This window comes from Ursus arctos, unplaced genomic scaffold, assembly GCF_023065955.2.
Source record: "Ursus arctos isolate Adak ecotype North America unplaced genomic scaffold, UrsArc2.0 scaffold_34, whole genome shotgun sequence".
Lineage (NCBI taxonomy): Eukaryota > Metazoa > Chordata > Mammalia > Carnivora > Ursidae > Ursus > Ursus arctos.
Window position 1 is genome coordinate 30836470 of NW_026623030.1, and position 27172 is coordinate 30863641.

The following is a 27172-nucleotide window of genomic DNA, read 5'->3' on the forward strand; positions in this document are numbered from 1 at the left end:
GCAGGAACTCGGCAGCAGAGAGCACACCCACGCTCCAGCAGCGCGTAACGGGGACCGTCTGCTCGCTGGGAAACCCCAATCACTGGGGAAACGGGACATGTAGGGATGCATCTGTGGAAACATCCACTTGGCTCCTCACAGGGACTCGTGAAGCTGCAGGACAGCATTCTCTTACACACGGACTGCGGGGAGAAGATGGGTCTGAGCCACTAACTGGCATTGGGACCCTAACCCAGCAAATACGCCGAGACAACCAGGTACCGACTTCTGTACTTGTCCCTTATCCCACCGAACTCAATGCAGCATTGGGCACAAGGCAGAGACTCGGAAACAACCCCAGTTCAATGCCTGATTTACGTTGTACACTAACGAGTCGTTGTGGAAGAGCCACTGCTGAGTCTGTGTGACGGACATTAGATCTTTCAACAGAAAGAGGCAAAAAAAAAAAAAAAAGATCATTTATTACCCTCCCAACTTGCAGCACTGAAACCATAGTCACCAGTCACAACACTCATCATAGATCCATGGACATGAAGTCCAGGCTAAAAGAACAGGGACACCCTGTAAGGTGCATGGAGGACAAAGGAAACGTAGCCTACATCGCCCATCACCACCCCTGTTGATGTGCGTCAGGCGTCAATCTCACACCACAGATTTCTACCCCAAGAACACGGGAACCCGTGTTAATAAAACCCCTCACAGACATATTGGAACCTACAATATAGGCCACACCTCGACCTTTGACACACAGGACTTTCACACCAGATGCAGGTCCCCAGGTGGTGCTCAGTGTTATCCATCTTTCTCTGTGCCTGACTTAAAGCCTGTAACAAGAACAGATTTGCGGGGGCACCTGGGTGGCTCAAACAGCTGCCTTTGGCTCAGGTCATGGTCTCTGGGTCCTGGGATTGAGACCCGCATCGGGCTTCCTGCTCAGTGGGGAGACTGCCTCTCCCTCTCCCTCTGCCCCTCCCCACCACTCGTTCTCTCTCTCTCTCACTCAAATAAATAAATTCTTTTAAAAAACTATTTTTAAAAAACCAAACTTGCCAAAAGGAAGCAAACAGTTCCTCTTGACTGCTAGCAATTTCAATTGCAGGAACGTTGGCATCTGCCTTTTCTGTGCTCCAAATCATTCAAGTCATACTTTAAAATTTTTGGAAACCAAATAATCTCAGTATAAACACACCCATGGCAGCTTGGTCATTGTTGGTCTAGATGGACAAAACTAGCCATGTGTTACAGAAAAGAATTTCAAACAGAAGTGAACGGGACAATGGAAATTCAACATGAAGCCATTGGAGAAATCACTAGAAATAGTAAGACTAAAAAAAAAAGTCATGAAAGGTATGTCTCTGACTCTAGACTGACAAGTGTTGCAGTACGATGGGTTACTACGGGGAATACTCTTAGAACAGCTATAATCTTGGGGGCAATCCTGTTTGTCCGGACGCCAGAGAACCCAGCCAGAAGTGAAGGAGACACCACCCATCCTCGTGTCATGATTCCTTGGCAAACTGTGAAATTAGACTATTGGCACTTCCTGGTGGAAACAGGATATTGACTTACCACACTTTCATGGTTCCCCAATATAAAGAGAGAGAGCAGAGCAAGCCTACAGGCCAGACACACACACACACACACACACACACACACACACACACACACTGCCCTATGACAGAAGGGACACATGTTGTAAGGAGGCATTGGTGGAATGGAAACAAACACCTTCACCTCTCTGGACACTCAGGTAAGCCTGTGGAATGAGTGGCTATGACTATGACCTTGATGTCTCTTCAGACAGTTATACATAATATGGGAAATCTGACTGCAATACCGTGGTCTAAACCAAACTTCACACGAATCTATGGAGTCGGGGGGAGGACACAACATGATGGCATATATAAAACTAGAACAGGTCATGAATGGAATAACCGAAGGAAAGAGACATTATTCGAAGTCCACAGGAGATAAAAGAACTTTTTTAATTACTAAATATCTCACATTGAACCTCCAAAAAGTAGTCTATTAAATAAAAGTCCTACATCAGAAAGGTGGAGACAAGTAAAGGAACATTTGGAAGTCGAGACTAATAAAGTAAAAATAACAGCACAGGAAGTGGGAAAAGAACACACATATGCATTTCTGGAATTAGCAATGGCCTGGAATTCTAATGTTCTAGCATTTGAACACATGCTTGATAGTGCCGTGCACACTTGTACGCCTGGAGCTTCATAAGAAGGCTACTGACTTCAAAACACGACTAGCAAGGAAACTTAACTGAGTGGTTTCAGAGGTTTAAGTTGTGGTCATTTGGCAAATGGATATGGAACCATGTTAAAAAATTTATGGTGAGCTTAACCAAAGACACTACCAAAAAAAGAAGAAAAAGAAAACGTAGGTCAATATGTCTGGATGAACATGAATAAGAAAATGTCCATGCTACCCAGAGCAATCTGCACTTTCAATGCTATCCCGATCAAAGTACCAATGACATTTTTCAAAGAGCTGGAAAAAACAAGCCTGAAATTTGTGTGGAACCAAAAAAGACCCTGAATCACCAAGGAAATGTTGAAAAGGAAAAACAAAGCAGAGGGCATCACGTTGCTGGATTTCAAGCTGTACTACAAAGCTGTGATCACAAAGACAGCATGGTACTGGCACAAAACCAGACACATAGACCAGTGGAACAGAATAGACTCCAGAAATGGACCCTTGACTCTACGGTCAACTAATCTTTGACAAAGCAGGAAAAAACATCCGGTGGAAAAAAAGACAGTCTCTTCAATAAATGGTGCTGGGAAAATTGGACAGCTACATGCAAAAGAATAAACTTGACCACTATCTCACACCATACACAAAGATAAACTCCGAATGGATGAAAGACCTCGATGTGAGATAGGAATCCATCCAAATCATAGAGGAGAACATAGGCAGCAACCTCTACGACATCGGCCACAGCAACTTTTTTCATGACACATCTCCAAAGGCAAGAGAAACAAAAGAAAAAATGAACTTGTGGGACTTCATCAAGATAAAAAGTTTCTGCACAGCCAAGGAAACAGTCATCAAAACAAAGAGGCAGCCCACGGAATGGGAGAAGATATTTGTAAATGAAACTACAGATAAAAGACTGGTATCCAAGATCTACAAAGAACTTCTCAAACTCCACATCCAAGAAACAAATAATCAAATGAAAAAATGGGCAGAAGATATGAACAGACGCTTTTCCAATGAAGACATATGAATGGCTAACAGACACATGAAAAAATGTTCAAAATCATTAGCCATCAGGGAAATTCAAATCAAAACCACATTGAAATACCACCTTACGCCAGTTAGAATGGCAAAAATGGACAAGGCAGGAAACAGCAAATGTTGGAGAGGATGTGGAGAAAGGGGATCCCTCTTACACTCTTGGTGGGAATGCAAGTTGGTACAGCCACTTTGGAAAACAGTGTGGAGGTCCCTCGAAAAGTTAAAAATAGAGCTACCCTATGACCCAGCAATTGCACTACTGGGTATTTACCCCAAAGATACAGACACAGTGAAGAGAAGGGCCATATGCACCCCAATGTCCATAGCAGCATTGTCCACAATAAGCAAACTGTGGAAGGAGCTGAGGTGCCCTTCTACAGATGAATGGATAAAGAAATGTGGTCCCTATATACAATGGAATATTACTCAGCCATCAGAAAGAACGATTACCCAACATTTGCAGCAACATGGACGGCACTGGAGGAGATAATGCTAAGTGAAATAAGTCAAGCAGAGAAAGACAATTATCATATGGTTTCACTCATTTATGGAACATAAGGAATAGCAAGGAGATCGGTAGGGGAAGAAAGGGATAAAGAAAGGGGGGGTAAACAGAAGGGGGAATGAACCACGAGAGACTACAGACTCTGGGAAACAAACTGAGGGCTTCAGAGGGGAGGGGGTGGGGGAATGGGATAGACCGGTGATGGGTAGTAAGGAGGGCACGTATGGCATGGTGCACTGGGTGTTATACGCAACTAATGAATCATCGAACTTTACATCAAAAACCAGGGATGTACTGTATGGTGACTAACATAATAAAAAAATATTATAAAAAAAGAAAAAAATAGAACACTATATCAAAAACTAATGAGGTACTGTATGATGACTAATATAATAAAAATTTAAAAAAAAAACAAGAAATAACAAATGTTGGTGAGGATGTAGAGAAAAGGGACCCCTCTTACAATGTTGGTAGGAATGCAAACTGGTGCAGCCACTGTGGAAAACAGTATGGAGGTTCCTCCAAAACACAAAAATAGAATTACCATATGATCCAGTAATTGCACTACTGGGTATTTACCCAAAGAAAATGTAAACACAAATTTGAAAAGATACATGCATCCCGTGTTTATTACAACATAATTTACAATAAGCAAATTCCTGAAGCAGCCTAAGTGTCCACTGACAAATGAATGGAAGAAGATGTGGTTGTGTATGTATGTGTGTGTGTGTGTGTGTGTGTGTGTGTGTGCCCTGTTCTAGGTCCCTGCCTTCCCAGCCCACACATACACAGGACACGGCCTTTCAGTTGTTCTTGAGAATCTGGGGTACCCAGGCCTGGAGAACTCTGGCCAGTCCCCAGTGACTCTGAATGCCTCCAGAAAGAACGGAACCCACTCACAATATCTTACCAAGGCAACAGCGTTAAAGAAATGACATCAGTTTCCATTTGGAGGGGCTGCCTGATGGTGTCCCAAGGTTCTCCACCCACCAAGCTCCCAGGTGTCCCTTCTAGGAGGATACCCTGGACCATATGCCTATAGCCAGTCTTGCCCACCACGGCCAGGCACGCACTACCTCCAGCTCAGCCTTCAGCTTGAAAATGCACATTAGGGTACCTTCAAGCTTGGATTTCGACAGGTGTCCTGTGCCCCCAACATCCCATTCCCTGGACCAGGCTTCTTCTGCCACTCTCCCTGTAACTGGTCAATGGCTACAATGGCCAGCGTGGCCCACACCTGCACTATAATAAACCATATTTCGAATTAGTTGTGAAAGGCAAGAGGAGAGTAGCAAATACGCGTCGTGAGTAACCTTACCAAGATTACTCGAGAGGAGGTTTGGAGGCAAGTAGATTATATATTAATGTCTGAGGAGATATGCAGACCTACTGAACACAGTCAGGACAAAACTTAAAATTTAGGTAATTCTCACATTGTCCTGATTATTCAACCCAATCAGTAATCTCCTATATTTAACAGAGCAGCAAAGGAAGACAATCCAGCCCTCTCCTCAGCAGCATCAGCTGACATCAGTGCCGACAGGTAGAGAGAAAACTACTGGGGAGGAGAGTAACCTACAAAGTCGGGGGAAACCCACCCCGTACGCACCTGGGGGCAACAATAAGCAGTCTGAGGACGATGACTGTTTTAAGCCCCCCGAACCCGAGAACTTGAACTTACTGGAATCTATGCCCATGAAATAACCAGAGACACTACAGATGATGACGTGGACTCAGAGTCATGAACGCAGGGCTTACACCAGACACGAGAAAGATTAGAATGGAATTGCAAGAAACAAGAACATGAAATAGACATATTCAAATTAGGGAAAAATTCAAAAATTCCTAAAGGAACAAATTACTGTGTGTACTATTTCACATCACAGGCCAATCTGGGGGGTTAAAAGTCACACAAGTCCTATAGATTTATAATAGTTTATAGGATTTAAAACTGCGGAAGTTGAGGGAATGCTCCCAAGTACCAGCACTGTCATAAACCAGATCATCAGGGAATCTGAACCTCCGACACGCTGGTCGACTTGTCTGACGTGTTCCTTGAGCTTCTCACGGATGCGGAGAGCCAACCCGTGACCACGTTCACACGGGAAGGCAGACGTTATCAGCTCACTAGGTAACCACGGAGATACCTCAGCAGCCCCGAGAGCCACAACCTTCTAGCCCAAGACATCCAGGCCTTTCATAGACAGACACACACACACACACACACACAGACCAGCATTTCCTACACTGGTGACACCCCTATTTCTGGTGACAACCTGGAGAATTAACTAACGTCCACATAGAGTTGACGGAAATCCTTACATTCAGGGAAGGGACAACCCACCCAAGTAAGGGCCACACATTTCACACTACAGTAAAATTTCGGGGCAGGACGTGGTCTTCTGAAGGCAGGAAAATGCCACGCGGCCCCCGGACAACACAGCTTGCATACCGAGCCCTCCCACAAAGGAGGCACGTCAGACACAGAGAGGACTGGCAGGACACAGCACCAACCACGAATGGGAATCATATAAAACACATCCGTGAAGTGACTAGGAAGAGCGGGGACCACAGGAGGACAGAGACTCACGACACAGCCTTGACGTAGCGGGAAAACGCCGTCAGAGCCCGTGATACGCTGGCACCAGCCAGTGAGGACTCAGAACACACACGAGAGTGTCCTCACTCACAAGGGTGTGCACCATGGTCACCGGGGACTGAAAACACTGCAGGGCCCAAGTTTCACCAGAGTGGGTTTCGGACCGAGACGTTCCCGTGTTGTGAGAACAGATCCCACCGCCTGAAAGGCTCACTGGGCTCTGAGGCTCTACAAACAGCAGACCCGCTAACAGAAAGCAAACCAGTGACCCGTCACCTCCAGGGGCTATTCTGGAACGGGCCAAGCAGACCCCTGACAGACTGAGGGCACTAGCTCGGAGCAGAGTCCTCCCAGGGAGAGGGCGCATTTCTGAGCAGGACCCGGAGATGGGAGGGGGGCCTCTGCACGAGCTGAGGGGATCCCAGCTGGGCCACTAGTGGGGCAGTGGCAACTCGCCAGCAGCGCGTGACGGGGACCGGGGCACGGAACACAACACACGCTGTCCAGACGGGTGCGCCTCCGCGACACCATCCACGGTGCGTGTCAGGCTGCTGCCCAGCACCGGTGACGGTCTGACCCCGACAGCCTCAGACCAGGAGGAACAGCCCAATATGCTGACCTAAGAGCCATAAAGTGGCGAGGAGAGATCTGGCAGGGACATCGGAACGGGTCCGTCTCCTCTCAGACTCGCGGGCGAGAGCTGGTGACTCGGCTCTTTGGTACCGAACGTGGCGGGGAGGTGACCGCACAACGGGAGATAAAGCACGGGGTAAGGCTTCGCGGCAGAAAAGGGCGCGGGCTGACAGCCCCAGCTCCATCACACAGGTCCCTGCAGGTCAGGAGGAGGGCTGGGGGCTCGCACGGGCGCCTCACCCACAGGGCGGGCGGGACGCGCAGCAGGAGGACGTGGTGGGACAACGGGAACGTGGGTCTGCCCACCAAACACCTCCACTCTCCAGTATCACGCGACAACAGGCAGCGGTGGAGCTCAGAGCTCACTAACGAGCGCCCCAGACAAGGTCGCAGCCGACGCTCTCCCCAGTGACACACAGGGGTGTAAGGGACCCCTGCCTATGCGAGCGTATAAACCACATGCAGGGACCACTGCGGACACGTGGTCAGGAACAGGCTTGCCCTGACCGTGCCACAGACGGTTCTACACACTCCGCCACCAGCGCACTAGAAATCGGGGTTTGCTACGGTACCCCACCCACCGTCGAATCAGATCAGGGCACCCACTTCCCAGGAAAGCACACACAAGAACGGGCTAGGGAACAAGCCAGAACGCGCGTCTTCTCTTCCCTACCACCCGGCTGCCTCTGGTTGAACTGAAAGGCACGGGGGCTCTCGAGCCGAATTCTAGGTTGCTTAGTAACCGTCTAGACAGCAAAGTTGGGCTAACGCCACCTGGGGGCGGCAAGGTCTCTAACCCACAGACACAGGAAGGAGGGACAAACTTCCACTGAAGGATTACCTCAGGCCCCCCCAGAGGGAAGAATTAGCAGAACAGCGGCCCAGAACTCAAATCACACGCACACACAGGGTTACACTCGACTTAGACGTGTCTGTCACTCCAGACAATGCGGGCTGGCCACGTGGCAGACACAGGACACACACAGAGTCCCCTGCACCTTGGGCTCAGGTCTGGAAGGATCGAAAGCCGCCATCCTTCCGCAGATCACCAGCTCCTCCACGCAGAGCCTCTCCCAAGGAGCAGCGCCTGTGTCCGACGTCCCTGCCCGGCAGCGCGTGGGGCCAGGCTGCGCTCCATCGACCCCCTCCGCCACGGCTGAACCCCCTGTGAGGACGGGCCACGCCCACTTGCCGCAGAAGAGACCCTGTCCACCAGCCCACGTCTCTAGAAACGTGGGCGCTACTGGGCCTGTGGGGTGTGTACACCCTCCAGAGACCCGGGCCCCTCTCCCTGGGACGTCCCTGTAGCCTGGGAGAGGGAGCCACGAAATCCGGGCTGATGCCTGTGAAATGGGCCTGACCGTGGAATCCAGCCCCTGGACGGGAGGCACCACTCAGCCAGCAACGGCGCCGTCTGGACGGAAACGGGAACAAGCCACGCAGCCTGCTCAGCCAGGCCTAGACCCAGGGCTGCTGGTCACTCAGAGCCCCGGCCGGTCCCCCACTGCACTAGAGGGGTGAAGCCTGCGGCTGGGACAATGGGAAGCCGACGGGTGAACGAGCACAGATAAGCCCGTGTGGGGCCAGGATACGTGGAAGGACGTGTAGGTCCGTCTGCAAGAGCCTGACGTGGTCCTCAGTTTTCATGCCCCGCTCAGCGGGCTCTGACGGCTCCTGGCAGTCAGACGGCACGTGCCCCAGCCGAGGCTCGGCCCTGGTGTGGACCCTTCAGGACAGACAGCAGACTGGGGGCACAGACAGCGGCCACCTCAGGGGCTGGACGAGGTGGCCTCGAGCCACAGATGCAGACCGCCGTGCGTACAAGACCCGTGACCAGGTCAATGCACCATCCCCATGTCCTGTGTGTTCTCGACGACGCCCAAGCCAAGTGCCAGGGGATTCCGGCACCATCCATGAAGTTCCCACCCAGGACGGAATCGGCAAACGGATCTCCCGGCCCCTCCCTCTGACGGAGGGTTCTCCGTGTGCCTTGGTTCGCGTGGACACTGCATCTGGCCTAACCCTAGCCTTCCCTGTCACTGAGCAAACCAGGCTGCCACCACTAGGGAAGCTGGTGCCACGGACGGGACCTCGCTGAACAGAGAGGGATTGGGGTTCACACGCCAAAGATCACACTGTGCGGGGGCAGGACGTGGAGGGCCTGGAGCATCATCTCCCCTAGAACCACAGCAGCAGGCCTGGGGGGAACAGTGGAGTATCAGGCAGCAGAGTACATCCCTCGCAGGGAAAACCACCTTGGCCACGTGACCACAGTACCGTCCAGACTTGGTACCTCTGACTGGTCAGCCAGTAGGGCCTGCTGCCCCATATGCCACACGGGGATCCCCACTGAGGCACCCGGGTCTGTGACCTATGGAAGCTGCAGGACACAGTCGAGGCCCCGACTCCCACTGGGGACCCACGTGCCCCGCTGCTGAGGACAGCAGCCCCATCGCACCCGGGACAGGACTGAGGGGCTGGAATGTGCACCGGGAAGTCCCACCGGGGTAGACGCGTCATTGCCACCCCCGGGGCACGGGAAACTACTCCGTGTGCGCTGGGAACCCCGTGTCCTGCTGCCGTCGGACCCGCTGAAACACACTATACCTGGCATGGAACACACACCATCGAAGGAGGGGAGAGGGTGGGGCCCTGGTCCTCCATATCCCACCAGTCCCCCTCCTCACGCCTGACAGGGCTGCCTCCCGGGGCCAGCATGGTTGGGACGTACGCCCTGGACAAACTCCTGAGGATGCAGCCACGTTTACATCTGAAGTGCGGGGCTCGAGGGTCATTCTTGTAGAAGGGGAGGCCTCCCCATCAAGTTCCTGCTCCTACCGTCTTCCCGAGACTCTGCTGCTCCTGCGGGGTCCGGTCACGGGCCGGGCACCTGGGCTGTACCTTCCCACCGTGGCCCCAGAGTATGCCCAGCAAGGAAATCAGTCCAACTGCTGGGTATGCGGGCAGCCACCCTCTCTAGCTGGTCAGGATGGTAATGGTGGGTATCGCCCCTCCAGGGAGAGATTGGCAGGCACTGAGCAAGGACAGGCGAGGACCAGCACTCTGTCCACCTGACGTTACCAACAGCGTGTCCGTAACACTGGCAAGGGTAGTGTGTTCCTGTCAAACCGTAAAGGCAGCCCATCAAACTGCTCCCTGGAAGGTTCTAGAAAGACCTCCATCAGAGGCATGGCTGGCTATGCTCAGAATTGGAAAGGATCTATGGGGCTTACTCTGTGTTAAGGACGTTTGCACACCCAGCCACCCCTACGTTGGGAACAGAAAAGTCACTCGAACGAAACCCAGTTGTACCAGCAACGTGGGATGGACACCACGGGGACGGCAGCCATCCTGTCACATGAGGGGAGAGTCACTGGTTGGCAGGCACTGGTCCCACCACCCGGGTATTTAGTGGGCAGACCCGATGGGCCTCCGTGGTTTTGTGGCACAAAGCTTTGGGGCTGGCTCCCAGCTGGGTGGTTGGGCCGCTGTACCCGGGGTTCCCCTGGGCCCAGAGGAGAACCTGTCCCGTGGAAACAGCAGATGACAAGCTCCCTCTCCTGAAGGCCAGATGGACACACTCTGTGTTTGACGGACGGTCGTCTGGCTGCTGTCATCGTTCGCTCCATCGGTTTGCAGACCTGGCCGCCCTGACTGGATCCGCTCAGTGAGCCTTGAGGGTCGGCCAAAAAGTCTGCCCTACTGAACACCAAGTGTCTTCAATGAGAACAGCTGTCCTCCAGAATACGATGGCCTTGGCCACCTGCTGCCTCCCATGGTGACACCTGTGTCATTGTCCCAGCACAGTGCTGTGTGTTCTGCCTGACGAGCCTGCTACAGCACCACATTTCTCGGGTCTCACGAGGACACGGGGAGCGCCCTGAGTGATCCGACCCCCAGCCTCGGGGATTTCATCAGTCAGCGGTTGGGATCATGGGCCTCTTGCTGGAGAACGTTGCTGGTCATGTGGGGAACCGCTGTCTTAATCTGTGCTTTCTCTTGAATGTCCCTGTGTCATTGCTGTGACCTCTGCCTCCAGCGCAGTGGGACAGCTGCCGCAGGAGCCATCTCCGGGCTAGCGAAACCCCTTCCTGACCCCTCAGGGCACACGCAGAACTGAGGTTCATGTGAGGCTGTAAGAGCCGGGCAGCAGGGGCGGGGTGCTGGAGACGGTGGACGACAGGCCATGACCACCACTTGCCGTGACCTGGACCCAGGCAATCAGAGGCTCCGACCCCTCCCCTGCCCTTGGAATGTGGGTTTCCCTCGCCTTCCCTGCCCCCAGAGGCTGCTCCAAGGACGTGGCCTGGAGACAGTGACGTGGTGTTGAGACCATCTGGATGGTCCCCGTGACGGAGCCCAGTTACGGCCTCGGTATAAACCTGTAAGAGGCGGCAGGTGGTGTGGAGATCTACTCCTCTTGCTGCTGCCAAGACAAGACACGGACGTGAGTTCCCGTGCTGCTCCAAACGGCCGCCTACCAATCTGGAGTGGCCGTCCCTTTCCTTGGTCTCTCCCTGTCCTCAGAGCAGCGGCCAGGTTCACACTCCATCTGGGAAGGTCCCAAGGAGCTTGCAGACCAATGGCCACTGATTAGATCATGAACCCTCGATCCATGGACACTATGTCCAGACTTTGACAGAAAAGGGACACCTTAGACTCCACCGAAAATCTACCAGAACTGAGACATGAATTCACTAAGTTCGCAAGATACAAATTCAATATAGAGAAACCTGCTGTTTTCCTATACGCCATTAATGAAGCAGCAGAAAATGAAATTAAGAAAACAATACCATTTACAGTTGCACAAAAATAAACCAATAAAACATCTCGGAATAAATTTTACCAAAGAGGCGAAAGACCTGTACTCTGAAAACCATAAAACGCTGAAGAAAGAAATTCAAGGCAGCACAAGTGGAAAGACCTTCCACGCTCATGAGCTGGAAGAGCAAATATCGTGGAAATGTCTCTGTCCCAAGGCCATCTACACATTCAATGCAATCCCTGTCAAAATACCAACAACAGTTCTCCCAGAGCTAGACGATCAAGCCTAAAATTTGTATGGAACCAGGAAACACCTTGAAGAGGCAAAACCATCTTGAGAAAGAAAACCAAAGCTGGGGACATCAGAATTCCAGACTTCAAGCTCTATTGCAAAGCTGTGATCGTCAAGACAGCATGGTACTGGCACAAATACGACACACAGATCAACGGAACAGAACAGAGAACCCAGAAATGGACCCACGACTATATTGTCAATCTCGGATGAAGCAGGAATGAACACCCAATGGGAAAAAGCCTCTTCAACAAATGGTGTTGGGAAAACTGCACAGCAACATGCAAAGAATGAGACTGAACCACTTCCTTATACCATATAAAGAATAAATTCGTAATGGATTAAAAACCTAAATGTGAGAAGGAAACCGTGAAAATCCCAGTGTGGAACACAGGCAGTGAACTCCACCATATTGGCTGCAGCAGCTTCTCTCTAGGCTCGTGTCCGAGGCAAGCGAAACAAAGTAGAAAATGAACTCCTGGGACTCCCTGAAAATAAAAAGCTTCTAAACGGCAAAGGAAACAATCACCCAAACTAAAAGGCAACCTACAGAATGGGAGAAGATATTTGCAGACGATGCATCCAAGCCACAGAGCTATCACCTCACGCCCGTCAGAACGGCTAAAACTAACACATCGGGAAACAACAGCTGTTGGAGAGAATGTGCGGTAAAGGGATCCCTCGCGCACTGTCGTGGGAATGACGCTGGCGCAGCCGCTCTCAAGAGTAGGGAGGGTCCTCAATCGTTAGAAATGAACTACCCTACAATCCAGTGAGTGCGCTACGGGGTATTTGCCCCCAAAATATACAAACGCTAATTCACAGGGACACATGCACCCCTACGTTTACAGCCGCGACGTCCACAAGAGCCAGATTATGGAAAGAGCTCAAACGCCCATCGACTGATGGGTGGAGAAGCAGCTGTGGCTCATATCTACAACGGAGTATCCCGCGGCCATAAAGAGGAATACGATCTCGCCACTCGCCAGGACGCCGATGGAGGAAGAGCGTATAACGCAGAGAGAAGTCAGTCGGTGAGAGAAAGACAAGTGCCGTGTAAGTTCACTCATACGTGGAAGTTAACAAACACCACAAACGAGCAAAGGGAGAGAGAGAAACCAAGAGACAGACTCTACAGAGAACACGCTGCTGGTCCCCAGTGGGGAGGGGGCGGGGGCGGGGAAACCGGCCACGAGGATTAACGCGCACACCTGTATCACGATGGAAAGAAATTAAACGGACAGTTCGCGTCCCGTCCGCGTGAGCGGGTGGGGAAATAGAGCCTTTCAGAGATTCGCCAGTAGGAGGAAGAACCGTTTCTACTTTTTGCGTAGTAATTTCACAGTAGAGTCTATTAAAATGAAAAAAACAGGTTTGTGGCGTTTCGTTGTTGTTTTGTTTTGTTTTTCTTCATATTCGGTTTTGGGGGATTTCTTCCCCAGAAATAGAAGTCCTGCTTCGAGAGGATGTCGGTGTTTATTGTTGCCTTACTTGAGTGCCTGGGACCTGAGAACCTCTTTCTAGATACGGTTTAGCTACACTGTGAGGTACTATGCACTTGTCAACACACAAATGTGATGGTTTTTATTGACTTCAAGGGATGGCCACATGGGAGATAAAGAGAAACCCAAAAATCCACATGTACGACCTTGTACACGCAAGCCTCGAAACGAAGCCATTTTACCGCGAAGCAGGAGCGGTAGGCGATGGGGGAGGGGAGGACAGGACCACTTTATTAGTCTCGACAGCCTTGTACTTGTTATAGTTTGTAACAGTTGTGTATCGAAATCAAGAGAGAAAAAAAGCTAAAAAAGATGAAGGGGACCCGTGGTTCCGTGTCACAGCACACGTAGGAAGCCGGCATGGAACGCAGGTTCTGCTTGGTGGTGTATGGCGACCTTCAATCTCACAGCACAAATGTCCCCCCCAGCGAGAAGGGGTTCCCTCTTAAGAAACCCTCCCTCCGGGGCGCCTGGGTGGCGCAGTCGTTAAAGCGTCTGCTTTCGGCTCAGGGCATGATCCTGGCGTTCCGGGATCGAGTCCCACATCGGACTCCTCCGTTGGGAGCCTGCTTCTTCCTCTCCCACTCCCCCTGCTGTGTTCCCTCTCTCGCTGGCTGTCTCTCTGTCACATAAATAAATAAAATCAAGAAAGAAAAGAAAAGAAAAAAAGGAAGGAGAGAGAGAGAGAGAGAGAGAGAGAGAGAAAGAAAGAAAGAGAGAGAGAGAGAGAGAGGAAGAAAGAAAGAAAGAAAGAAAGAAAGAAAGAAAGAAAGAAAGAAAGAAAGAAAGAAACCCTCCCTCCATCATACCGGGAGCGACCCGCGTAGCCTGGGACTTGAAACTTAATAGGCAGGACTTTCTAGACAGATATACGTCCCCCAAGTGTGCCGAGTTCTCTCCAACCTCATTTACGCCCACCTTACACCCCGTGCCAAACACAGATTCTCTGAAAGACAGGAAACCCTGACAGCTCCTTGTGGGACCGGTGGAAGGTATCGCTGGAGGAACCATGGCAACCACTGTTCTCAACTCCAAACTGATCGAATCACACTGGGTTTTAAATACCGAGAAACCAGACAGCCTCGGTCGGACACACAGGCCGTGCAGGTTGGTCGGCAGTGGGCACAGACGGGCACAGTCAGCAGAATACAGAATTGTGTTACAGAATTTCCCACGGAAGTAAACAGCGCAACAGAAATGCGCCAGGAAGCGTTGGAGAAGGCACTAGAAAGAACAACAGACTCAAAACACGACATGAAAGGCATGTCTCTGAGTCCAGACTGACAGCTGTTGCAGGACGCTGGGCTAACACCGGGAGTACTCTTAGAACCAGTCCTGGTTGTGCGGACGCCAGACAGCCCAGCCAGGAGGGAAGGAGACAGCACACAGCCTCGTGTCCTGATTCCTCGGGAAGCTGTGAAATTAGACTACTGGTGCTTCCAGGAGGAAGGAGGACATTGGCTCACCGCACTTCCGTGGTTCCCCGATATGACAAGAGAGAGTGGAGGGAGCCTACGGGCCGCAGGAGCCTCCTTATGACAGAAGGGAAACCGGTTCCCAAGGCGATGTTGGTGGAACGGAACGGATCCCCTACAACTTAGACCTTTGGCTCCGTCTGCAGTACGAGTACCTGGGAACACCCTCGGCCGGGTCCACACAATTCGGGACCTGGGCCCGGGAGCACAAGCACGGAGCCAAGGCTCCGCCTGACCCACTCGAGTCCAAACAGAACAAAGGGCACACTGTGACGGGCCGTCGACGTCCAGAGCACCGCGCGTCCGACGACGGGAGGAAATGATATTCCCTGAGGTTACAGAGGACGAAGGAGCTACGAGAAGAGCCTACCTCACTGTGGACTCGCAGAAACCATCCTCATAAAGGAAGTCGCGCGCTGGAAACAGAGACAGTAAGGGAGCACGTGACGTCGAGACTTCGCAGGAACCACACAGGGAACAGACGCGCGCCCCGAACCAGAGTCCGGATTCCGGCGTCGCGGCGAGCGGAGGCCTGCCTGCCGGAGCTGTGCACGCTGGTGCCCTGGCGCCTTCCGTCCGCGACCTCTCCTCGCAAACACGGCCTCGAGGAAGCCACACGTGGTGTAAGAGGCCGACCTGCGGATCGACTGGATATGGCACCACGTTCGGGTTTCGTTGCTGGGCTCATAGCCTCACAGCAGGGATCTAGTTCCGTGCGCGGTCATGACGTGCGGTTGAACGAATGTGCATCAAGGGGAAACCGCTGGCGAAGTCGGATTGTTTGTGGTCTAGGCGATGTAGGAGCGCGGGGCGGACGGATACTTCTGTGCACCTGCGTGTGCGGGGCACTGGGTCCCGGGGTGAATTCGTGCGGGCCTGGGAGCCACGGGGGGGATGGCCGTGTGTGGGTTTGACGGATTTCACATCCACTCCTTCGTGGCCAAGAGGCAGATTGCTCTTAACAGCGACCTTGTTTGATACAAGAGTGCGGGCGGTGGCCTAGGGCAGCTTCCTCTGCTCCCTTCTCCCCCAGAAGAGCTCAGCAGCTCGGCGGCCGCGGGGCCCCACTGGGGGCTCATCAGTGCAGACACAGGGGCACGGGGACCATGAATACCCAGAGCTGGGGGGACTAGCCGAGAGTGCCCGGTCTGCGCAAGGCTACAGCTTGCCGATCCAGGACTCCTGCTGTGGAGGAGCCCCTTCACGGGCGGGGTGAAAGGCAGGCAAAGACCCCAGGGAAGGACATGCGGCCCTTCAGCACCAGCGCCCTCCTTCTCTGGAAACGAGCTCTGGCAACACTGAACCCTGACTCTGACTCTGGCAGCTGGAGGTCAGACCGCCGCTGGCGAGGGTGCCTCTGATTCCGACAGAAGTACACCCACTACATTTGAGGTTTGCTGCTCTCACCCCCCTCACCTGGACACTAGTGTGATGAGTCTGGCACGAGCCTGAGTGTGCTATTTACTGGTAAATTAAAAACCAGTAATTGGCGGGAGATACTCGCTCAGTGAGCCAACATGAAAGACACGGACGGCAAAGACAACCAGTGTGAGCCTTGCTGGCCCCCAAACCCGACACGCCGGGGGGGGGGGGGGGCACGAGTGTGTGGGTGCAGGTTTGGGCTTGGACTTGGGCAGACGCAGGTCCCCACATGTCTGCTCTGCGCCCCGACCTCCCCTGTTCCAGGCCCCAGCTCCCCTGACCTGGGAGCTCACACGTGCACAGGACTCACCCCGTCCCTGCCCTGGCAGCCAGGGCGCACGTCCAGCCACCTATGCCTTGTGTCCCCACGGAGGGAGCCCACCCCTGAAATCCTCTGGACGCAGCCCCGCAAATGGGGCGAGTGCGGCCCCAGGTGTGCTCACTGTTGTGAAGGCCCGGGTTCTGCAGCGCACAAGGCTCCCAGGTGCGGCTCCTTGAGGACACCGCGGTCAGCGCGCCGAGTCCGTCCTCGCGAGGCTTCCAGACCCCTCCGCTCTGCCTCCAGGGGGAACACCGGCGGTTGTGTGGGTCTGTGCGTGGAAACAGGCAGATGCCATGTACCCGACCGCCCTCCCGTGAAGCGGCCCCTCCAGACCCTCGCCCGGGGCGGATCCTTGGCTCCACGCACCTGGGCGGCCGCAGCATGCTCAGTAAACACGCGTGCGCCCGCGCAGGGCAGCTGGGGTCGTCGGAGCCTGCCGAGCGGGGTCGGTCTGCAACCCCTGCACGGCCTCCAGGCTGGAGGGAGCCCGCCCCCCAAATCTTTCTTAGAGGCCCCTTTCCAGGGGCCAAGCTCCGTGCCCATTTGCACTGGCTGCCTGAGGAGGGGCCCGCCTTCTCCCGAACTCAAGGCCCTGAGGGGTCTCGCACCCAAGGACCACGCGGCCAGTGGACCCAGGCCCACCTGGCAGCGCAGTCCGGCTCCTGCAGCTCGGGCGCAAAGGGAAACGCGCCCCCACGCGCGCAGGTGCCGGCCTGCAAGTCGGTGGAGCGCGTGGGCCCCGCCAGCTGAGCCCGGGGACGCCGCCACACCCCCCACACTGGCCACGCCGCGCCCTGGGCTCCCCTGACCCGGGCAGCTCGTCAATGTGCGACACCCACCTGTCCGCCCGCGGAGGCCCTGGAAACCGGTGCAGATTCGGGACAGCGAGAGCACCCCAACAGCCTCCGGAACACAGAAGGCACCCCAAGCCCTGTGTCAGGGGACGGCTTGCCACGGTGCCGTCAGCCCCCCTGCAACTGGCCGCCTGCCTGGAGGGGTCCCGGGCTGACCCGGCATCGAGGCTCCAGGTGTCTGTGGCTGGAAAACACCCCGCCAGCCACCCAGGCCCCTGCGACCGAGGTCGACCCCGCTCCTCCAGCTTTACCTCTGGGGGCGAGATAGGCGCAGGTGTGCAGCCTCGGGCTGGGAATTAGGCAGCGGATTGGACGCCAGGGGCCCGCCCCCTCCCAGCCGCTCTGCGCGCTCGCCCTCTTCTGGGTCCCTGGCTCCCCGCCCCTGCGCGGTTCACGCATGCGCGCTAGGCAGGCCTTCACCTGCGCGGTGGGAGCCGGGTCCACACCAGAACCAGCCGGAGAGACTTCCGAGAGGAGGGATCCCAACCCCGGACTCTTTCCGAGCTGGCGGGAGCGGCCGGTCTCCATGCGGCCTGTCTGCGCGATGGGTCCCCGGCTTCCCCAGCCTTCCAAGCTCCCCGGGTCCCTTGCGGGAGGATTCACCGCCCGCTGGCCCCTCCCATCGCTGGAAAGGTAGTGCACTCGCCTCCAGATGGGCCTTCAGGGGGCATATGTGCCTCTGTGTCGTAAGGCTTTGAACGAGCCTGAGTCCAGTACCCCGGAACAGCCTCCCCCTGTGACCTGGCCTCTTCCCACAGCTGCGCTGCTCGAGGGGCCCCCGGCTGCACCCCCTGTGCGGCCTGCACAGCGCCCTCTGTCCCTTGCCAGCCCCCCTTGGGCTCCAGAGGGCACCTCGGTCCCGTGGAGCTCCGGGCCCTCCTCAGAGCCTCTGACCGGCCTCAGAGTGAAGGGAGCCCACCCTGGGACGGTCTTTGAGGGGGTACATTGAACCCCACAGTGGACTGCCTGCCCAATGGGGTCCCAGGCCTCTCCAGCAAAGGAGGCTCCCAGGCGTCTCTCTGGAAGACACCCGACCGTGCCTCTCGACCCTCGCTGCCCAACCGCCCAGATTGTCCAGCTCAGGCTTTAGAGGCCATACGCGCCGTTGTGCAGGAGACGGCTTGGATCCCCCGATGCCAAGTGTCTCTGAGGCAGCTCCCAGGCCCAGATTCTGCACCCGCGGCCCCTTTAGGTCCGGGCATCCCCGGCCTGCGGCGGCTGCGCACGCGCCCTTGGCTCACGCTCTGTGCGCCTCCGAGAACACCTGCACCAAGGTGGCTGCCGGGCCGCCTTCCCTGTGGTCTCTGGGGGGACGTTGGTGTCGGACCTGCTCCCCCAGGGCATGCGGAGGGGCTCGGGTTCCACCTAAGGACCCCTGTGTCAGGTCGGGGCCTCCCAGTTGGGCCTGAGCAGCTCGTTCTCAGCCGCAACTTCCATGTTAATGTCTTTTCACTTGCTGTGGCCTCCCAATGCAAGCGTTCATCTGTTGCTCAATTAAAGACAGAAATCTTGGGGCGCCTGGGGGGCTCGGTGGGTTAAGCGCCTGCCTTCGGGTCAGGTCATGATCCCAGAGTCCTGGGATGAAGTCCCAGATCCGGGCGGGGGGGGGGGGGGAGTCCCTGCTCAGCGGGGAGTCTGCTTCTCCCTCTGTCTGCTGCTCTCCCCCTGCTCGTGCTCTCTCTCTCTTAAGGAAAAAAAAAAAAAGATAAATGGTATTTCTTAGAATTTAAAAAACAATAATAAAAGTAAAGACAGAGAACTCTCTTCCAAATCTCAAAAGGGAACTTGTCTTTTGGATGATGCAATTTAGGAACTACGTGTAGCTGCTAGAAATACAGGCGTGGAAATGACTTGGGTCAGATTCTCCGTGAATCTGGCGTAAGCAGTGGGGACAGTCAGGACTGTCACAGCCGCTCCGCCGTCTGCCCCCCCCACAGCTGGTGGGGTAACTGTGGGTCTCCTTGGGGAACTGTCTGTGCAAGCCTTTCATCTGCTTTCTAGCTGGGTTGTTTAGTAACTGTTAAGTTCCGACAGTTTTTTATATATTCTGGATACAAGTCCTTTGTTAGATGTGTTCATTCTCTTCACACGGTCTACCTTAGGGGCGCCTGGCAGGCTCAGTGGGTGGAGCACGTGGTGCCTAACCTCAGGGTCGTGAGTTCGAGCCCCACATTGGGTGTAGAGATTATGTAAAAATAAAATATTTTTTAAAAACAGTATCATAGAACAAAAGTTCTTAATTTTAGTGGTTTATCTACTTTTTGTCTTATGAGTGACGTGTGGTCACATCTAAGAACTCTATTGAATCCAAGGTCAAGAAAATATCCTATTTTTAAAAAAGATTTATTTATTTACTTATTTATTTATTATTTATTGGGGGGGGGGCAGAAGGAGAGAGAGAATCTCCAGCAGATTCCCTGCTAGGTGCAGAGCCCGACGCAGGGCTCGATCCCACGACCATGAGATCATGCCTGAGTGGAAACCAAGAGCTGGACGCTCAATGGACTGTGCCACCCATGAGCCCCTATCCTATTCTTCTTCTAAATGCTTTACATCTTGTGTTATATATTTAGATCTGTTCCTTTTTTTTTTTTTAAGTATGCTTTATGGCTTACCTGAGCTGTTCTTACTAGGATAGAAGCAATGGCTTTTCCTAACTTTCTCTGCAAGGATCATCTTAGCTCTAGGCTAAGGAAGAGGAAGGGGGGAGGAAGAGGGAGAGGAGGGAAGAGGGAGGGGAGGAGGGGGAGGAGGTGGAGGAGGAGGAGGAGAGGAACGAGGGGAATTATTTTTAATGGAGCCCAGAAAAGAAGCCTCGTGTGAGCAGCTGTGGGTAATGGAAAGCCCAGAGGACGGTTCTCCAGGTGACTAAGGCGCTATGCTCTGGAAACAGCAAGAAGCTGCTGGGGGGATAGGCTTTAAGTTAGCGGGGGTGTATGTGCCAAGAGATGCTTCAGGAACTGGGGCCAGAGGGGGGAGGAGGAGTGACCTGGGGAAGCAGGTGCCCCTCCAGGGCATCCTCAGTTCCGTTCTGCTCTTATACCTTGTGTTTCGTGTCCGTCAGCAACGCTTAGCGGACCCTCTTCAGTTTGAACAATTGACTGATTATTTCTGCTGCAAGAACCAAAGGCGTTTGTGCACGGGGAGGGGCTTGCCGCCACGCGTCTTAAATGCTCCATCTCTGAGCCTTTCCCTTCCAGGTAAGACTTAATCTCTCAACGCAACCTTGTACGTGACCACTTCTCCAGATTGTTTTTACCTTTGTTGTCTGGAAAAAACAAAAACGAAACAAATGGACGTGACAAAACCTGTTGGGTCAATCAGCTGGTGTTTATTCATGTGACGGTTCCGGTAGCTGCGATCCGTTCTCGCACCGTCCGCCTCAGGAGGTCACCGCTAGGAGGAGGGACAGAGGTGTCTGATACCTACAGGTTTCCACAGCCCAGAAAGAGCAGCGTGGAACCACGAGCCAAGCTCCCAGGCAAACTCAGGCCCGAGATCCCGCTGAGCTGCCTGCTGCCAGGTTCACGCCAGCTCTTCCGCGCAGCTTTGCTTTCCTGTCACTGAAGGACAGTGAGAAAAAGTGAGAAAACGCGCGGGAGAGACAGGTGCCTCTCAGCTCCCCCACCCTCACCGCTGGGATCAGCTGGGGCAGGGGCAGCATGAACACGTTTCCGTCAGCGCCGCTGTGCCGGTGCTACTCTGGAAGCCGATGATAGAGCAGTGAGCAAGATGTGGTCATGTGCTCAAAAATGTGGGCCTTCCCTGTGGGGCAGAGACCCCTCTGTGACCAGAAAGAAGATACCGATTCCAGCCTCAAGACCCTACCCAACACCCACACAACACGGCCCCTGCGTGTTCTCTCCGCAGCCCCCGAAGCCCGTCCCCAGTTGCTGCGGCACCCCCATCTCCAACCGTCCACGCCCTTGTCTCCCATACCCACCCCGCATCCTCTCACCGTCTCCGACACCCCCATCTCCGTCCCCCATCTTCGTCCCCACGTCTCCACCCCCACCACCCTGTCTCCAACCCCCACCCCGTCTTCATCCGCCCACATCCCCACGTGCCCCCCCATCTCTAGGGCACCGCACATGTCTTGTGCCCTAGGAGGCTGACCTCTGGGGCTGTGTCACTTGACCTCTGTCCTTCTGGTTTTGCAGTTACTGTTCAGCTACCGCAAGGGTCCAGAAGGGAGGGTGGAAGGAGAGAGCAGCTCCGGAGAGGTCCTCCGTCGGGCCTGTCCGGCCCCCTCCCCTCCCTCAGCCCCACTGTTGTGAATCCTGATGCTGCCCCGTGCTTGAGGTCCGCCACCCAGCCACACATCTGACGGCCCTTCACCAGGCGTGTGGCACCTGCTTCGTACTGGGACCCCAGCGCACCAGGAGACCCCATTCTGCCCATGACCTCTTCCCTTTTGTGAGGCCTCACCCGTGCTTTCCTGCTCAAGGAAACGGACATGGAGGCCAGTCTGCAGACAGCAGGTGTCAGCCTGCCCGGGAAGGGGACGCCCAGCGGGTTTGGAGACACGGCCACATTCACTGGCTGCAGGACTTCCATGCGGGAAGCACCTCCATCCCGGGTGGGTGCGAGGGGACTCACCAAAGGCAGGCACTGGGCCAGGAGCCCGCTCCGGCGGACACAGCAGGGGCGGCTGAGCTCGTTCAGCACGAGGCAGCACTGGCTGTGGCACTCCTTGTGGTGGCTGCAGTAGGCCCCGTTGGGCTGGGGACACAGAGGGGAGTCTGGTGCCCGCCTCCCGCCCCGCCCCGCCCCGCCTCGCCGGGCCACCCGCTAGCCCCTCACTTTGCGCCACGGCGTGCACTGCAGGAAGATGGTCTTGGGCTTGCAGAACATCTGCGAGCGGGAGCTGTTGGTGACGCAGCAGCGGCTCTTGCACTCGGCATGATCAGAGCAGGTGTGCCTGTTGGGCTGCCAGGACACGGAGCCCCCGTGCTCTCGACCACCGCCCCCCGCTGTGGGCGGCTCTGGCTAGCAGTGCCCAGCCCCCGCCTCGCCCCGCCACCTGCCCCACCCCCTCGCCCCGTCATCCCGCCCCCTCCTCGCCCCGCCCCCCGCCCCGCCGCCCCGCCGGGCACACCTTCTGCCAAGGCAAGCACTTGAGGAAGATGGTCTTGGACGTGCAGAACGTCTGCGGGTTCAGGCTGTTGGTGACGCAGCAGCGGCTCTGGCATTGGGCGTGATCATCGCACGCATCTCCCATCCGCTGCAAAGCCGGGCAGGTACCGGGTGTCGCGGGAGACCCAGCTTCCCGCTAGGGCTTCCCCATTTAGGAACACCCTCCCCTTCTTTCTGCGTCCCTTCAAGTTTCCTGGAATATTCCAGACCTGGTGGGACCGATGGCCGGGGGAGCCAGAGGAAAGGGAGAGGAAGGGAGCTAGTGTGGTCTGTGTCTGCCCTGAGCCACATGGACGGGAGGGTAAACCGAGGCACGGAGGATGCGAGAAGGAGCAGCAGGGCAGGAAGGAGACGCTCTCGCGGCTCTTCCGGGCTCAGAGAGGGCAAGTGCCTGCCGGGGTCACAGAGCCAGCCCAGAGCTGTGGCTGGGGTCTCACCCCACCCTGCAAAGCTGCCTCACTTGGCTCCAGGCCCCGGTCTCTCTCGAACCCTTTGATCCAAGTTCTCAAACTTTTGGTCTCAAAACTCCTTTGCAAACTCAAAAAATTACTAAGGCGCCCAAAGCTGTTGTTGCTGTGCGTTTCAGCTAATGACCTCTCCGGCGTAGGCACTAACTCAGGAAGTTTTACGTATTTATGCGTAACCCTATTTAAAAATAGGGTCCCCATCCCATGTTAACATAAAGAACAACTTTTATGAAAAATAGGTATATCTTCCAAAGCGAATGTGCGGAGTGCCAAGTGGCACGTTCTGCCTGGGCGCAGGGCCTCCTGCCCGGCTTCCCGCGGCTGGGACTGCTGCGTGTGGGGGCTCCGGGGCCTGGGAGGGTGCCACCCGTGCCCCCAGTGGAGGGAGGTGCAGGGCCGAGCCTCACACACAGCTAGAAGGAGCCAAGCAAGTGCACCGGGTCCCCCAGCAGGGCCCGCAGACCCCGGGTCCCAGAGCGCCCGGGGGCTGAGGCGCCCACACTGGAGGGTTTTCATACAGGGAAAACTTGGGTTGGGTTTGGTTTTGAAGTCCTTACTGACTTAAAATTGAAGCTGGGAAGGCGCTCAGAGACCGGGACCTGGAGCCAAGTGAGGCAGCTTTGCAGGTGAGAAGCGGCCAGAGGAGGAAGCTCACTCCTGTCCTGGGGCGCCGAGGGAGTTCTGGGTGATGGCCCAACACCAGGCATCCAGATCCCTTCTCCCCTGCCTCACGAGGGGCCCCGAGTCCCCGGCCTCCAGCGGGGTACCCGCCGTGCAGTGGGTGCTGTGGACGTGGGGGGACTTGTGCATTAGGGAGGTGAAGAGGGGACAGCAGGACAGGCACTCTCACGTTGCCCACACCCCTCCCAGTGCATACGCTTTGCTCTGGCCCCACCCCACCCCCACCGTGCTGCCCTCTGGCCTGGATTTGGTGTTGGGATCCTAGGCACCAGAATCAGCCGTCCTGGGGGCCCCAATGCCTGGGGAAGAGGATGTGTGCCAGGCACCCTCCTTTTCAGGAGCCCAGACAAGACCCGTGGGGATGGGCACCTGCAGAAAAGGGGCTGGGAGCCCCAGGGAGCTGGAGTAGGTAGGGGCCGCCTCTGCGGGTGAATGCCGCGGCGTGTGCGCTTACCTTGTGGAACAGAAACACGCTCTTGGTCCTCCAGGCCAAGGACGTAGGCAGCAGCGAGAGCAGCAGCAGCAGACGCCCGGCGCACGCCATGGGGCTCGTGGCTCGTCAATGCCCCAGATGGCCATCCCTGCCCCCACAGCACCTGCGTGGGCACCTGCTTCCTTCCCCCTGTCCCCATCTTTCTCTTGCAAAATAGATTTTTTTAAATTAATAGACATTATTTTCTAGAACAGTTTAAGGTTTACAGAAAAATTGTGCAGCGAGTACAGAGAGTTCCCATACAGCCTCCCTTCCCCTCCCTGCTTCCCTGTTATGAACTCTGTGGGCGTGGTGGGCTTGTTACAACCACTCAGCTGATATTGATACATTGTTACAACCGGGAGTCCACAGCTTCCCTTAGGGCTCCTGGTGCTCCATGTTCTGTGGGTTGGACAAATGCCACCACATCAGCCCACAGTGTTTTCACTGCCCTAAAACCGCTGGCCTCCACCTGTTCATCCCTGCCCACGAAACCCTGGCAACCATGGATGTTTTGGGGTATCATTTTGGGCCCGTCGTTTGCCTCTTCCCCGGCGTGCTGAAGTTGGGACTCTACAAAGGCAGCCTTTCCAGACTGGCTTCCTTCACCCACTAAGACTCATCTAAGCTTCCTCTGTGTCTTCTATGGCTTGATAGCAAATCTCTTCTTATCACTGAGTGGAAAATGAATTTTCAACACCCTTCCTCCAGGGAATGATTGTGCCTCTCTGAGTTAAACAGGAGCCTCCCTGCTGTTAGCACCCTTGGGACCCTCATGGCTGAGCCCCCCTGCTCAGTCCAGCAGGCGGGCAGGACTGCGGGGCCCAGCCGTCCCCGCCCACACGCTGGGGTGGAGTGCCTGCAGGTTGGGCAAGTGGGCACAGCAGCCCCCCGCCACAGGTGACTCTCCCATCCTGGATCCAGGAGGGATTGCCAGGAGTCCCAGGTTAGCCTCAGATCTAAACCTAAGCCGCCCCCACCCCACATGGTATCTGGTTGCCTCGCTGGCTATTCATAAAGCTGACGGTTTGGCCTCCAATTCTGCCCCTCGTTCTTTTACTGTTTTAGATAAGGTGATATTAGAGCACCTGTGTGGGCTCAGTCGGCTGGGTGTCTGCCTTCGGCTCAGGTCATGATCCCGGGGTCCTGGGATCGAGTCCGCGTCGGACTCCGTGCTCAGTGGAGAGCCTCCTTCCCCTCCGCCCCCCGCCCTCTGCTGTTCCCCCTGCTTGAGCTCTCTCGGGCGTGCTCTCTTTCAAATAAATATATAAAATCTTTTTAAATTTTTTTCAATAAGAAAATGAACAATTCAGTGGCATTTACTGCATTTTTTCAAAAAGATTTTTTTACTTTAGAGAGAGCACGTGAGCACGAGTGGGGGGAGAAGCAGAGGGAGAGAAAGTATCTTAAGCAGACGCCCCGCTGAGCACAGGGCCCAATTTCGAGGCTCAATCTCACAACCCTGAGATCATGACCTGAGCCAAAACTAAGAGTCGGATGCTCAACCGACTGAGCCCCCCAGGCACCCCCGTCTAGGGCATTCTTAATGTTGTGAAACCACGTCTTCTATTTAGTTCCAGAACATTCATTCCGTCATCCCATAGCACAACCCAGAGTCCATCAGCCTTCACTCCCCGTTCTTTCTGGTGTCTTCTGGAGGTCAGAGCCTGTGGCGAGCGTTCTGACACTGAGGCCTCAAACCCAACCCGCTGTATTCCAAAGCCCTGTGGGCACAGGAGGGGTGCCCCCCCCACTCTGAACCTCTGGCCCCAGGCCTGTGTTTCCTGCTCGCTCTCCCCGCCTTCTCATCCACGTTCCAGAACCTCTCCTCAAATTTGTCTCCCTGCGCCGTTGGCGGTGCTCCCCTCAGGACTGCCAGCCCCTGACCCAGGGCCCACGAGCCTCAAACTCAGACCTGCCTTGGGTTCCCATCCCAGGTTCCCTCTATTTGCTGCAGGGCCTTTCTGGGACCTTGTTTCCCTGTCTGTGAGGGGAGAGGTGGGCTCCCACTGTCCCATCTGTGTCCCCTGAACCTCTGGTTTCCAGATGGTTCCAGGGAAGCCAGGCTCATCTCCCCCCCCCCCCATTGTTCCTTACTGGGGTCCCTTGTGCTGCAAAGCAGAGAGGAATTCTGTTTGCTGACCTTCCCAGACGGCTCAGGTCCCGAGGCCAGGAGCACTCCAACTGCTAATCTCCCCCTGGGGCTGGTCACACTGGGGGCCAGGAATTCGGAAGCACAGAACCCAGGAAAATAGGCAGACACACAGTGGCCTGTGTGCTTGGAGGGGACGCAGAGGGAGGAGGAGGGCCGGTGGCCAAGCAGGACGGTGCAGGACGGTGGAGCCGACACAGGGCTGCCCGGGGTCGCCCGGACGGGGGGCAGGCTGCTCGTCAGGAAGGTCACAAGGAGACGCTGGACCAGGTATTGGGGCAGGGAGGGGTCCACGACGGCTCTGCTTAACCTCCTGCTCGTCTCACATCAACAGGAGCGCTCGCTGGTCCGAGCCACCAACGGGGGCATTGTCCCCAGAGCACAGCATCCTTTCACCTCCACAAAAGGATCCAGAAATCACCTGGTGCCGACGTGAAATGCAACCTCCCGTAAGGACGGATTCAGCACCACAGACATCTCAGAACGGCGAGAGAGGTTCACACCGGTTTTACTGCAAATCACGGGATATATCGCCTGGGTTTTGGGTTTTCTGTCATTTGATACTTCAGTTTCCCTGCAGTCACCGTAGCTCGTACCCAAAAAAAGCATCGCTGCGGCATTTCATTCACAAGTTTCGC

General features: G+C 55.2%; 1 protein-coding gene across 1 annotated transcript; it reads right to left on the reverse strand.

The window, feature by feature from the left end:
- Positions 1-20961: 20961 nt before the first annotated feature.
- On the reverse strand, positions 20962-24454 carry LRCOL1 (leucine rich colipase like 1). The gene is made up of 5 exons (XM_026515106.4): positions 24365-24454; positions 22725-22850; positions 22430-22555; positions 22226-22348; positions 20962-21051 (listed from the first exon to the last, which is right to left on the reverse strand). Exons 1-5 carry the CDS (start codon positions 24452-24454, stop codon positions 20962-20964), a joined length of 555 nt encoding a protein of 184 aa, XP_026370891.4.
- Between the last annotated feature and the right edge of the window lie 2718 nt (positions 24455-27172).

What these genes read in the sequence shown, in the direction of transcription:
- LRCOL1 (XM_026515106.4), bottom strand. Translation starts at nt 24,454, where the DNA reads ATGGCGTGCGCCGGGCGTCTGCTGCTGCTGCTCTCGCTGCTGCCTACG. An exon ending in AGTGCACGCCGTGGCGCAAA is followed by an intron (nt 22,349 to 22,429) that starts GTGAGGGGCTAG and finishes CTGTGTCCCCAG; the next exon opens with CCCAACGGGGCCTACTGCAG. An exon ending in TGGCCCAGTGCCTGCCTTTG is followed by an intron (nt 21,052 to 22,225) that starts GTGAGTCCCCTC and finishes GGAAACCTGTAG; the next exon opens with GTATCAGACACCTCTGTCCC.